The 14,771-nt window shown below is 33.4% G+C and overlaps 1 protein-coding gene across 1 annotated transcript; it reads right to left on the bottom strand.

Annotated features, from left to right (window-relative positions):
* Positions 1-6,849: 6,849 nt before the first annotated feature.
* On the bottom strand, positions 6,850-12,917 carry LOC120160596 (protein PUTATIVE RECOMBINATION INITIATION DEFECT 1). The gene is given in 9 exon segments (XM_039170977.1): positions 6,850-7,065; positions 7,793-8,462; positions 8,530-8,810; positions 8,885-9,602; positions 9,701-10,595; positions 10,961-11,272; positions 11,547-11,722; positions 11,798-11,907; positions 12,440-12,917. Coding segments are annotated over 9 exon segments (3,840 nt in total). The 5' UTR covers positions 12,902-12,917.
* Positions 12,918-14,771: the final 1,854 nt, after the last annotated feature.

The following is a 14,771-nucleotide window of genomic DNA, read 5'->3' on the forward strand; positions in this document are numbered from 1 at the left end:
CTCCACCCGACCTTACCTCACCCGACGATCAAAATCCTTATGAAATCGTGACCAATCGACGACCGATCGGTGATGAATCAATGTTTTATACCCCTCGAACCCTAGGTTGAAAATCACGATCCCACACGATTCGTATGTCGGCAACAAATACGATAGCGTATGATTAGGAGGATGGCAAGGACTACGTCGGCGGCAGTGGTCGTGACCAGAAAAGGTTGCAGTGGCAAATTAAGGTTTGGATTTAGAGATTTTGAGGATTTGGGGGCTATTTTATAATTTAAGAGAAATTAGATTTTTATAAATATAATAATATTTTTAATATTTTTTCAAAAAAATAAATTTCAAAATCACTATATTGTGACACTGTCACTTAACGGGGGAAATTAATGTTGTTGACGATCCGAACACCTAAATGGGTAATGTTTGTAACTTTAGACACCTGGGTGGGTCGAAAAACACTTTAGACACCTATTCGTAAAAATAGATATAATTTGAGCACTTATTTTATAATTAAGCCTACTTTGAGCGTACTTAAATGATATAATGTAACTATATTATAATTCTAAGAATTATATTTACTCTCCGAACAAATAGTATCTTATTCCAAGTGCAATCTAACAATTCTTGTTTTAACTTAACATGTAGTATATGTGATTAAAATTAGGGTAAATTACACAAATGATCCTCCAACTTTAGGGTACTGCTTTATTATGTCTCTCGACTACTAAAAGTTAGAAAATGATCCTCAGTATAGAGTGCTACTTTGTTGAGTCCCCAAATTGTTAAAAGTTACAAATTGAACACCCGACTATTCATTATGTTCCGAATTCGTCATTTTCCTTTAAAAATAGATGATATTACGAGTTGAACGCTAACATGTTGATTGTGATATGATAAAATTTGATATCAAAATTGTTGGAAATAGTAACTACAAAACAGAGTTGTTGGCACTGACTGGAAGTACAAATAAATAAAATAAATTGTAACAATAAAACCGTGTCGTGGTGATCCACTGCCTTAGAAGCTAATTCAACCCGATGAGTGTAATCACAACAATGGTTGAATGCCCCTGATATTAACACGGTTATCCAAAAACACGTATACCCAAGAGATTGGAGTGGACAAAGGTGGTATTACTCTCCATCACTGATAATTTCAAAAGATGGAAAACTTTGAAGAAACGCTTGTAGAAAGAGAAGAAAACTTTGAGAGTAGAGAAGAAATGTTTGTTTGATGTTAAATTTTGAACGGGTACTAAAATAAGTTAACGCATTTAGTACATAAACTATAAGTTTTGGTTTATTTTATTACCTAAACTTTCAATTTTTTTCAAAACTTAATGTTAAATTTTGAACGGGTACTAAAATAAAACAAAAATTAAATTTTTTAACGACATATACTAAAATGAAACAAAAATTAAACTTTAGGTATGGTTTAGTAAAAATTGTAAGTTTGGTATTAAAATAGACTAAAATTGATAGTTGAGATACTAGACGCGTAATTTACTCTTTTTTTTTGACAAAAAATGGAAAAAGGGGAAGAATGTTTAGAGGGCCTAATTTGGATGCATTGCGAGAGTTATTGTTCTCACCTAATTATTGGTGAACAAAAGTAAAGCATGAGATGGATAGCGACCTAATTTGGAATTTGAACATCTTTAAATTCATTTAGATTACTGTTTTGAACCCATTGAGTCACTTCCGTGGTCCGGGTGTTGAAACGATTAATTTGGTCACCGACTGAACTGAATTACAATGTATCAAATTAATTAATTTTTTTCTTTAATTGTTAACCGAATCGAATCAAACTTTCTCTTAAATATTAACCAAACAAATTAATTATTCCGGCCGGTTAAACGAATTAATCAAAAAAATTTATAATTTTTTAATTACATTAATTTGATTATAAAAATAATAATTTGGGTTAAAATTTAATTAGGTATTGATAATTTAATGAATTCAGTGTTGTTAAAAAATAATTAAGTCTTGATTCTTAATGAGTTTGAGCTTAAAATATGGATTTAATATATATATATATATATATATATATATATATAATATTTAATAATTTTAGTTAATTCGGTTAATTAATCGAATTCAATCCGAATTAACCGTTAATCGAATATTGAAAAAAATTAATCGTTCTCCGATCAAACTAATTTGTTGGTCGATCGGATTAACCGAACTTATTCATTTTAGTTGGTTAATTCGGTTAAAATTGAATAGTGAACAACCCTATTAGTGGTTAAAGGAAGTGTTTTTCTCTTTTAAGTCTGAAGTTAGAACAGTTATGTTTACAGGATGTGTACGTTACTATCTTGTATATGACTTTTGACCCATGTACTTTACTTAAATTCTCATCTTGGCTTTGTACTATTTGTTTTCCTCAATTTGAATCTTGTGAAATTGCATTTTGATCTCCCATCTAAAGTTTAGGATAAATTACAAATTTGGTAATTAAACTTTACTCTCTCTCATATTTTACTCACTATACTTTAAATCTTTTCAATTTCCTCACTAAACTTAATATATTGGGGTTTTTAGTCACTCGGTTGTTTCCTCACTGACGACGTTATAAAAGAGCTTTAATATAGATGCAAAATAACGGCGTTTTGGTGAAGAATTTGTTTTTTTAAAACAATATTGTTTTTATTTATTTAACGATAGGATGACCCAAACAAACCCTATGTATTAAGTTCAGTGGGAAAATTGAAAACTTTTAAAGTTCAATGAGCAAAATAAGAGAAAGAGTAAAGTTTAGTAATGAAATTTGTTATTTACCCTAAAGTTTGTCCTCTTCAAATACTATAAAATTAGAATCAAAAGCAATGGTAAAATCATATTTTAACTCCTCAAAAAATTTATGAATCAATATGGCCATCAACAAAGATTTCATAGCTTCACCCTAACCAACAAGTTTTGTCGTACACATATTTATTAAATACTAACAGATAAGTTCATTCAGTTTAAACAAAATGTACTTGACCATAATTTGAACATAATTTTGCGATTTGAACGAGTACGAACCGACATAAATAAATTCAAAAATAAATGAATTAGATATCCCAACCGAATAGGCAAAGCTTGACGGCATGAATGGCATTTGGTTGAAGGTCAGTGTTCAATTTAAATCAAACTAAAAGCAATAGCTTTGAACAGCTCATAGTTTGGCTCCTGCTTGTCTCGTTATTTATCGCTCTTTCAATCTATCCGTTTTGGGACCATCCCATTCATATGATTAAATTTAAGGACCTTAAAAATTATTATTTTTATTCAAAAAGATGCATGCATTGTACCAATGTTGATGTATTTGAATATTTGCACAAAACCACAACTAATGATTATCTCGAAAATAAACAAATATATTTTTGAAATACAAATATCTTGATTTAGTGGGAGTACGTCTTTTAAATTATTTTAATTTATTTATGAAATAATTTTCGAAATTTATAAATGCTTATTACAATAATGTTATTTCTAAAATTTAAGTTTTTGTTCATTTTTTTGAAAGTGTAATGTACCTAACTAGGGATGGGCATGGGAGCTGAACCAGACAGGTTCCGACCCGACCTGACCCCATTGGGTCAGATTTTTTAAAGAAAAATTTCGGGTCCGGGTCAGGTTTTTTAAAGTTATGTTCGGGTCAGATTCGGGATTAAGGTGAAATGTATCAGACCCGACCTAAAAAATTATAATTTTACCTTATATTTAAAGTTTATGTATTAAAACAGATCAAAATTAATAGTTTATGTACTAAACGCAAAATTTACCCTTTAACATAATATGTACTTCCCCATCTAATCACATGACTCCTCCAGCATTATTAACTACTTCGTTTATCCCTCTTAAATACCACACATGATTTGTTGTTACTAAGGCATTTCACCTTAAAATCATAAAATAATTCACTCTAATTTTTTTTGTCATATAACTGTATTTTGTTTGGGTAAATTATATCCAATACTGCTTAATTATGAGGAATTTTAATATGATAATCGATCTTTTAATTTTTTTTAAGTAAATTATTTAATTATTTAAATGATTTTAATCAAATCATCCATCATTATTATTTGATTGAGGAGATGATGTAACAGCTAACAAAATTTATAATTATAAATTTAATCATCATTGCTTATACATTAAAAAATAGGAGATATTTTAATATGACTATCGATCTTTTAAATTTTCCAACCAAATCACTTAACTATTTAAATAATTTCAGTCAAGCCATACACCATTAACATTCGATAAAGGAGTTGACATGACGGTTAATAAAATTAATATAATTACGCATTTAATCCTTATCACTACACATTCTACTAAAAAATTACGAGAGATTTTAATTTGACCATTGGTCTTTTAATTTTTTTAAACCAGACCACTTAACTATTTAAATAATTTCAATCAAGCCATCTAGCATTAACATTTGATGGAGGAGTTGACGTGATAATTAACAAAATTAATATAATTACACATTTAGTCCTCAGTACTTATACATTAGAATGATCCTGATAGTTGGCGTAGGAAAATCTGGGATCTATCTTGTTTTAGGATTATCGTGTCCGTTGGTTCTTGACTTTGCTAGATTTCCTTGCTTCACTGGTGCTACTGTAGAGTGAAGCCGAGTGCAATCTGCTGGGAATTGGTTTTTGCTATATGATGTATCCCTGTCTACTATGGTTGGTACTTCCAGTGCCCTTGATTGCAGGCGAGCAGGCACTTTTTGGGGTCTGTTTTCTTTGGCTCTATAGATGCATGGTTTTTTCGTTTGCGCCTTCTAGTTTGGCATCGCCTACTGCTCTTCTCTTTTCGTCAGTTTGGTTCCTGTTTGATCCGTATTTATGAGATGGTCTTTAGGCCATTGTTGCAGTGAGTTTTGTGTTGCCTGTGGTTAAGCCCCCACTTGATTCCTTTGGCTGTATTTGAATCATACCCCAATGATAGTAAATGTGCATGTATTTGAGTAAAAATAGTAATTTTAATTATTTAAATATTAAAACATGTCATTTATCAGAATCAAATACATAAACACGGTAACCAAAGATCATGCTAGAAGCATTCGGTAATTCAGATATCGTGTGATCAAAATATAAAATTAAAATTTTTAAACAGTTCAGACAGATAATCAAAATAGTACTACAAATGAGTAAAAATAGTAATTTTAATTATTTAAATATTAAAACATGTCATTTATCAGAATCAGATACATAAACACGGTAACCAAAGATCATGCTAGAAGCATTCGGTGATTTAGATATCATATGATCAAAATATAAAATTAGAATTTTTAAACAGTTCAGACAGATAATCAAAATAGTACTATAACATCAATAAGAACACATCTCAACTGATCTGAGTAGTCTGAGACGGTCACCTACTCTCGGGTCTACCTATCACGGTCAACGGTAGTGCTAGATCCTATGAATCGGAATAACTGAAATCAGAATCCTAATAAAATAAGTAATAAACTTTAATCGAATAATTTACGGAAACCTACGAGTAGCTATCGAAGAACTCGAATTGCACAGATCTGCAGGGCGGGTAGTGTCGGACATAAATGACTCTCGGTCAGGGGTGTCTCGTGTACCTTCATAAAAATATAGCCTCAAATTAATTTCATTATTATATATTGAATAAATAAATAGAAAGCTAAATCTACTGAGCATTTATGGATTAACGGGCTTGATTTGGGTTTCTGGTCAGAATTTGACAAAACTGGCCGCAAAATCGGACTCAGGTCGTCGAAAAACATCGAGAGATAGGTTTTCAAAACAAGTCAATGCGTATCAACGGTCAAAGTCAACGACTCGGCGCGATGTGACTCGGCTCAGCTCATCTTGATCTGATTCAGTATGGTTGGATCGGCTCAGTCCGATTCAAAAATGTGCCGGTCTAGTTGGGCCGATTCAATTGGGTTTGGGCCAGACGAGTGTACGGGTCAAGTCAAATACGATTACGGATCGAATCGGGTCAACTGGTCGGGTTGATCCACTTTAAAGCGATCCACAAGGCGGTGGACGATCCCCACTCCCAGTGACGACGTATGGGGACGCGTACGGCTACGATGGTTTGATAAAATTTGATCTCATGACCGTTTGAGTTATATTTTGTAGATCGATTATCTATTTACATTATGTTGTGGAACACATGAATAGTCGGCTGATATTTTATAACTATTAATAGATGTAGGACTCAATAAAATAATGTCTTATATTCAGAGTTCATTTTATTACTTTTAATAATCATCAAATAAACGGTTTCTTATAATTAAAAATTATATATGAATCCATATGTTAAGGATTTTGTTTATATCAAAGGTAAGTTGAGACAAGATTGAAATATATTTTTTTAAAGGATAATAAATATTTGATTAAATATGTCAAGGTTATTGTATTATTTTAAATTTAGTGTTTATGTTTTATAATTTTAAATAAATAGATAATCATGTTGAATAAGCACGTATAATACACAAGCCTTCATGGTGTACCTACCAAAATCATTACAATTTTAAATAAAAAAGAAAAATTAGAGAATCAATTTCATTGAAATCTGAGTTTGACATAATTATTAAAAGATTTAATATTAAATTAGCAACTTTAATTCGTTTCAATTTGTTTATTCATGCATTTTACCCTAAATTTGTCCACTTCTACTAACTTATTATTAAAAGATTATTTTATTCTAATATTTGTTTAAAATTTTTAAATTCGAACAATTATATTTAAGGGATATACATACATTATCAATGATTAAATTTTAATATTTGAATCATTTTAATATATTTCGATTTATTTCGGTTAATATCAATTTCTACAGAACTTTACATGAAAATCATTAATTATGTTAAGGTTCAGCTATTACCTTCTGTTAAACTGCGGGAAAACTTCTCTATTTCATTGGACAACCTTCTGTTCCCTGAATCGGTGTCTGAACACGACCGAGAGACCATCAAATGAACGAGATACTCGCAAATTTCCGCCGGATCATCCGCCCAGGTGACGCTCCTCCGAGCATGCTTATCGCTGATCTGTTCTTTACCATTGTTGTACATTCGTTTTCTGCAAGCCTACAATACCAAAAATAACATAACTATAATGTTTTTATATCTATTTTACAAAGATTTTTCATTTTTCTTAAAATATTTAGGGTAAAGTATACAAATGATCTCCGAATTATAGGATATTGCTTTATTAAGTTATTCAACTATTAAAAGTTATAAAATAGTCATCCGACTATAAAGTAATGCTTTATTGAGTCCCTCGACTACTAAAAATTATAAAATAATCACTCAACTACTAAATATGTTCCAAACTTGTCATTTTCTGTTAAAAATTAGCAATTGTCTAAGCTTGACATTAACATGACGATTGAGATATGATAATCGTTGAGATTTTGGGATTAATTTTTATCATATCATAATCAGTAAGTTAATGTTCAGCTCATAATACCATCAATTTTTTTACGGAAAAAGACAACTTCGGAACATAATGAATAGTCGAGTGACCATTTTGTAACTTTTAGTAGTCAATGGACTTAATAAAATAATACCCTACAGTCAGGGAACCATTTGTGTATTTTACCCAAATATTTATTTATTATGATAACTCAAATTCGAAGATCATCCGATTATATGATAGTATTTAACACAAAAAGATCGAGTATACTCGTATCGAACACATAGTTTGGTTGATGAGCCTGTATAACATAGCTTTCTACATCTATGAGCATACTTTGTGCCATTGTGATAAGCTAAAGAAAAGAGAACAGAGAGCATAAAACAGTTGATGGTTTACCTGGAACACAATATTAAGGCTAGTTATATGCTCTGCCTTCAAGAATCCAGACTCGAGGAGAGCTCGAAACAAAAGCACCATCTCAGAGCTGACGTCGACGACTTTAAGGTTTTCGATTATAGAAGATAAGGAAAGGTCATCGAACACGATCCGCATCCACCCTGGAGTCTTCTCGAGCTTTAGCAATGCAACAGTTAGATGAACGGCAGGTTTGTGATGATTAATGAATGACTTTGATGCTAAGCATGGAACTGCCATGGACATAACCATTTCCTCCACAATTAGCCTATACCAGTTACCTCTCACAACTCCTGATTCCTGCATTTCCAGTTCCTTTTCCCACCCTAAAATTATTGATAAGCAGAGGCAACAGTTCATTGCCACCCGAATGTCGTCGTTAAATACCTGACCTTCTAATACAATCGTTAAGGTCTTTAGGTAACCAATGTAGCACTGTGACACCACATGTTTCCCTTTTTTCTGATATGATATTCCAGAAAGAAACTCCAACAAGCAAGATGAAGCAACAAGCTTGACGATTGGAGACCCGAAATGGATCATCCTGCATAAATCATGGTGATGAATGTTTATTGTAGAAACTGATTGTGTCATATCTGTTGACTCGAGGAACGTTTGCCTGTCTGCGACCTCCGGTAGAATAACACGGAAGCTGAAAAGTAAAGAAGTTGGTTTTCACGGCATGGATTTATAGAGGAGTAATATAAGAAGGTGCTTACCATCTTAAGGTGAAGTAGTATAACAAGAGCAAAAGTATTAGACTTTCCCCCGAGCTTGTTCCCTCATCATATTCTATTAGAGCAGGTCCCTTGGAAGTGACAACCTGGACCGTGCTGTTTATGATAGAGATCAAGGAAGCATTAAAAATTATGCTTTTGGTAGCCTCGATGAGTGCATGGCCAGAAGAATGATGCAAAATCAAGGAGAGAATTCCCACTAAAATTAAACCTTCATGATTCCAACCATACTTTCTAACTTCAGGAATTAAGCAGTCTATCAACTACAAAGAAAGTAAAAGACCCATTAATTTCCCGAAACCGGAAGTACTCGTAAAAATGAAAGCTGATGCGGTACCTTTGTAGACAATGCAAGCCAAGGTTCTCCATCAGAAAGTGTTTCATGGTGCACTGTACTTAAGATATTGAATAGCAGAAGTAAGATGGCCACAAGTAACTCTGAGGAAGAAGAATGACCTGAATTATAATAAACTACCATTAGGATTGAATTGCCTATTCCATGCAAGCATAGTTGGTCTGAGGCAGCTGGAAAGATGTTAATGACTGCTGATATAAGATTTACTACAGTTATAATGTCTTGATTCTGGGCTCCTTCCTCGGCAAGCTCTACCAATAAACACACCAAAAGTTTTGCAGCATGGTTATCTCTCGTTGCAACTAAGTCCGCAATTACACTTACATCTATAATGTGAGACTTATCCCTATGGATGAGTATTTGGTTTCTATCTGAGCAGTCTATTCTACAAAATTTTAGAAGTTGACTCGATAATGGCTTGCTGATTTTCTCCTGTTGAAACAACCATCTCACAGCTACTGGATGAATCGTTGCAGAATGCAAATCCCATTCACTTTGAGAGAGCATATGGAACAGGATCCTCTCAGCTTCCAGGCTGTGAGAAACTTGGTTTCTCAACTTAGAAAGACCTCTACATAGGCCATAAAGATTCAAAACTTGCATCATTGTCAAGGAATCAATGCTACCTGATAAGAAATCTCCACTGTTAACAAGAATATATTGCTCCAGAGAAGCTAAAACCGATCTCTCATCTGCAAGCCTGCGGAAGATATCAAGAGAGTTGGAAATATAGGTGAAGAAATAAATGTTAAAAATGCAACATGAATGAGATGAAGAAGACAGGCAGCTCATTTTTACCAGTCATCATGCAGGCAACTGAAATGCAAAAGCAGTAAAACTGCAGCTTGGCAAGAAGACAAATCTACATCACGGGAGTTTTTCTGCCCAAGCAGAAACAGCAAATCAATAGGATCAGATGGAAGAAAAAATGCAGCGTCCCTAATGTGCTGTCCAGATTGATTTCCCAAAAGAACTTCCACAAGTGAACTGAGCATTAGATAAACTCTCCATTTCATCATTTCAGCAGGAAATAGTCCTAGACATCCAAATGAAAAACTGAACCAAGAGGATGAAAGTAGGACTTTTGCTAGTTCTGTTGCTTGGATATCAGGATTTTGAACCAGTATAAAATGGAATGTCTCGAATACCCCCATGACAGTTTCCTCGTCAAGTTCATTAACAGCCATGGAAAACCAAGGTAATATATGTGAGGTACATATTTCCACAATACTAGTTCGCAGTTCAAAGTTGCTGGACTTGTTTGCAGAGCACTCTTCTTGACCGTATGAATATGCTTCTTTAAGAAGGTATAAAGAATGCAAGAGTCGACCAGGATCATTCTCAGAGACGGTCAGGCAAGCTAAAACAGCATGTTTCAATGCTTCTTGAAGTAATGATGGAAGATTTGAAGCCCCTTGAGAAGATGGGAATTTTAAAAGAACTACAAAGATGGAACAAACCAATACGAATGTCTCTGGAATCATGCCAATTTCCCCATCTCTATGCCTTTCAAACATCCTTGACAAAATAAGAGCCAATTCATCAATGTTAGAAGTTGATGCTATTCCAGGGCAATCAGAAACACAATTTTGTATAAGCAAGCTTCATAAGGAAAGGAGAGGATAATAAGGAAAACTTCCATAAAAGAGATTAAGAACTCTAACACAAGAGTAGACCAGTGGATCCTTGCATTCTGTTTAGCAAAAATAGAACTTCTTCAATGCAAAAGCCTCGCAGCATGGTATAATTATCACACATGGATATAGATATGCAAGCATACATTTTATGTCTGTACAAACATAAGCACCATGTTCACATAATATATTCCATGACGAGCACACATGAATTGTGTCAACCGATAATAATAGAATTTGAAAAAGAAAATGCTTTCATCACTAATTTGATTATTGAATTTTCTTAAAACAGAATGCTTGAAAAATTCAAAACTAAACTACTATGTTATTTTGTTTGAAGTACTTATGAAAGCAGTATTTTGGGTACTTTGACTCACTGAGGTAACTTGAATGTCATTCACCTGTTCCAATTTATATCACTTACCTGATAATCTTAATATCTCAAACACATAATCCACAATATTTTCTTCTACCAAAATTTGAATCTGTCTGGGGGAAGCATCTCCACATGACAAGTAGTGGAATATCAGATCTAATGTGCTGATTTGGACTTGGCTGTCTGATGAAAGCAGTGGGCCTTTGATAGCCTCGGCAAACAATATACTCAATGGGGATTCATCTAGTCCTTCTTCAGTCGTTTGCATGAAGTGGTCTGCTTCATCAGAACTCAAACTGCTTATTTCATTTCCAAGTCCATTTCCAAACAATCCAATCTGTGCCAAGAGCATCAGAAAAGCTGAAAAGGTACAATTAGAAATTGTTAGTTTGAGAGAATATATTATAATTATCATGACGCACTGCAGCTGCATTGGTGGAGGTGGCCTTACAGTGCGAGATGAGTACATTTCCTAATAAAGACCCTAATGAAGACCATGTTATGAACAACAGCGAGTTTAACCAAACAATTCGAATGATATTAACTAGCTACATGATAGACCTGACTACAGTTTATATTGGCACTAAACTTCGAAAATTTTAAACAAATCGCTGCAGAAAATAATTTGACAAACCTATTCCATTTAATCGTACATCATCTCTTTGGGTTTTCAGAAGGGCCTCCATTGACAAACGCAATAAACTGGGACAAAAAGCATGAAGAACATTTGCTCCTACACAATCTTTAGATGCATATCCTTGAGCAGATAGTTTATACAGAACAAAAAGAATCTCTCCTCGGATTTCATCACTGCAGTAGGAAACAACTAATTAACAACCCAAATTAATTACAAACACTTTGTATCCAGTAACTTTTATTCGTTACCTTGGCAATTGAAGACCTGCCACTAAATTGGATACTAGAGCATCTTTGTCTCTGATGTGCATACAAGGATCATTTATTTGACGGTTCAGGAGAACTCCCAGACAATGAAGCTGAAATTTAAGATAACCAGACATAGCAATTGATCAGTTGTCTAACTTTTTGAAAATAGCAATTAAGAGAAAAGTTACACCTCATATGTTATTCCGACTATTAATTTTCGTTAGAGCATTCGGAGCTGGCACATATTTGGATATGGATTGAGGATATGACCCTTCGAAGATCCTCCAAGTATATGAAAAAAAAATGAAGATGCATGTGTCTGACGCATACTCATATCGGACAATTACAGCGGAGTCCGAGTGATGTAGCCTTAAATTTTGCTTTATTGTCTTTCACTTCCTCAGATCATGCACAAGATTAGGCACAAATAACGCTTAATATTCATACACAAAAAGAAGCCTGACACGTCACATTCTAGTTCAATTTTTATTATCCTTACTAATTCAACATAATCAAAAGCTTAAAATTGTTATTTGCGTGGTTTGAGTTTGGCTGCTGAGAAAATGAGTAACAAAAACAAGGATAAAATATTGGAAAAGCAGCAAATAAGATCATGAAATAACAATCAAAACATAAACTCACCATATAAAGCTGCCTTCGACTCCACGCCAACGCGCCAGAAGAGAGTTTACCGGAAACTTGAGCAATGAAATCGGCGGTGACGGAGTCATTAGCAGAAGCGCAAAGAGCGGAGATTATATCAATGAGTTGTTGAGCGATCGGATCATCGTCGAAGGAAGAAAGCGCGTGGAGGAGAGGGGAGATGAGGAAGTGAGGGTGGAAGGAAAGGAGGGAGTTGAGAAAAGGAGCTTCAGAAAGGGCGAGGGAGAGTTGAGAGAGAGCGTAGGAAACATGGAGAGTGGGAGCGCGTGGGTTGGAGATGAGGTTGGAGAAGCAGAGGAGGCAGATAGAGCCGCCTTGTTGGGTGCGGAGGGATAGGGTGGTACGGTGGCCTTGCGAGCATTGAATAACGTCCGGTTCTTGATCGGGGTATTGATCGACGGCGAACGAGACGCCCGGCTCTTGCGAATCTTCAAACATCATTTTTCCCGGAAAGAGAGAGCGGCACTGATGATTTGAATTTTAGCGGGAGTTTTATATTGGTTTAACGGCGTGTGAAGCGGTTAAGCCCTTACCTTTTCTTGGATAAACTATCTATTTGATCCCCACTTATTCTCATATTTCTATTTTGATCACAAAACGTTTTTTAGAATTGTCCATAACATTACGTTTTGCTTCTGCTTTGGTCACTAGCTGTTAGGTTTGATAATTGAGTTAACGAAAGGCTTAAATATAAAATAAGTGTCCAAACTATACCATTTTTCACAAATATATACCTTAAGTATTTTTTACTTATCTTGGTGTCTAACGTTACAAACGTTACCATTTTAGGTGTCTGGACCGTCAACTGCTTTAATTTTTTTGTTAAGTGACACATGTCACAATTTACTGATTTTGAAATTCAATTTTTTAAAATTAAAAATATTATTATATTTATAAAAATAAAATAAAAATTTCTCTTAAATTATAAAAAAAACTCAAAATCCCTAAAATCCCCAAATTCTACCATTAACTTATTGTCCTTTTCGGCCACTACCATTGTTGCTGACGTAGTCTTTACCATCCTCCTTACATATGACGTTGTACTTATCACCGATTGACCGTCAGAATCGCATGGGATAGCGATTTTCATCCTAGGTTTTCTGGGGTATAAAAGATCAATCGGCCATCGATCGGTCACGATTTCATATGGGTTTTGGTCGCCATTGGGAGGTGAGGTCGGGTGGAACTTTGTCGATGGCCAGTGTAGGTTTAGGGGTTGAAATGAAAGTTTTCAAAGTTCTAGGGTTATAGCAAAATTTTTATGTTTTTCTTTTAAAAATATATATTTTAACTTTTTAATTTTAAATACTTTTTTTAAAATTACCAAATTATAACACATGTCACTTAATAGGAAAATTAACCCCGTTAACAGTTGAACACTTAAAGTGATAACGTTTATAACTTTAGGTACTGAAATGAGTTAGAAAATACTTTAGGCAGTGAGATAAGTCAGAAAATACTTTAGACACCTATTCATGAAAACAATATAATTTGGGACCATATTTTGTATTTAAGCCTTAACGAAAATAGTGGTGTGAAATAGTATGATAATATTTTTAGTCTTTAAGCTTACACATTATTTCAAATTGATTCTAATTCAAAATAATTTAGGGTAAAGAACGCAAATGAACCCTCAATTATAAGGCACTATTATATTAAGTCTCTTGACTATTAAAAGTTATAATATGATCTTTTAACTATAGAGTGTTGCTTTGTTGAGTCTCTCGACTATTAAAAGTAACAAAATGATCATATGACTATTCATTATATTTCAAACTCGTCCTTTTCCGTTGAAATAGACAATATTCTGAGTGGAACATTAATTTGTTGACTGTGATATGATAAAATTTGATCCCAAAATCTTAAACGACCATCATATCTCAGTCATCATATTAACGTCCAACTTAAAAAAAATTGCTAATTTAACGAAAAAAGATGAGTTTGGTATATAACGAACAGTCGAGTTATCATTTTGTAACTTTTAATAGTCGATGGACTCAACAAAACAACACTCCATAATTAAAAGACTATTTTATAATTTTTAATAGTCGATAGATTTAATAAAACAATACTCTATAGTCGAATGATCATTTGCGTTCTTTACTCTATAATTTAATAAATCTTCAATATTTAAAAATCTTATCAATTTGGTGCATAAAATCCCGAAACCCCTCTCCCGAATCCTATCAATTTCTTCAATATTTAAGAAATTGGTTCAATTTCTTCGAAAATATAATTGATTTAATTTATCAGTTTAAATTTTTTTTTTCTCTTTTTGTATAAATATAAGTGAAACTTTCTAAATAAATAA

Source organism: Hibiscus syriacus, unplaced genomic scaffold (genome assembly GCF_006381635.1).
Source record: "Hibiscus syriacus cultivar Baekdansim isolate YM2019G1 unplaced genomic scaffold, ASM638163v2 tig00002866_pilon, whole genome shotgun sequence".
NCBI lineage: Eukaryota > Viridiplantae > Streptophyta > Magnoliopsida > Malvales > Malvaceae > Hibiscus > Hibiscus syriacus.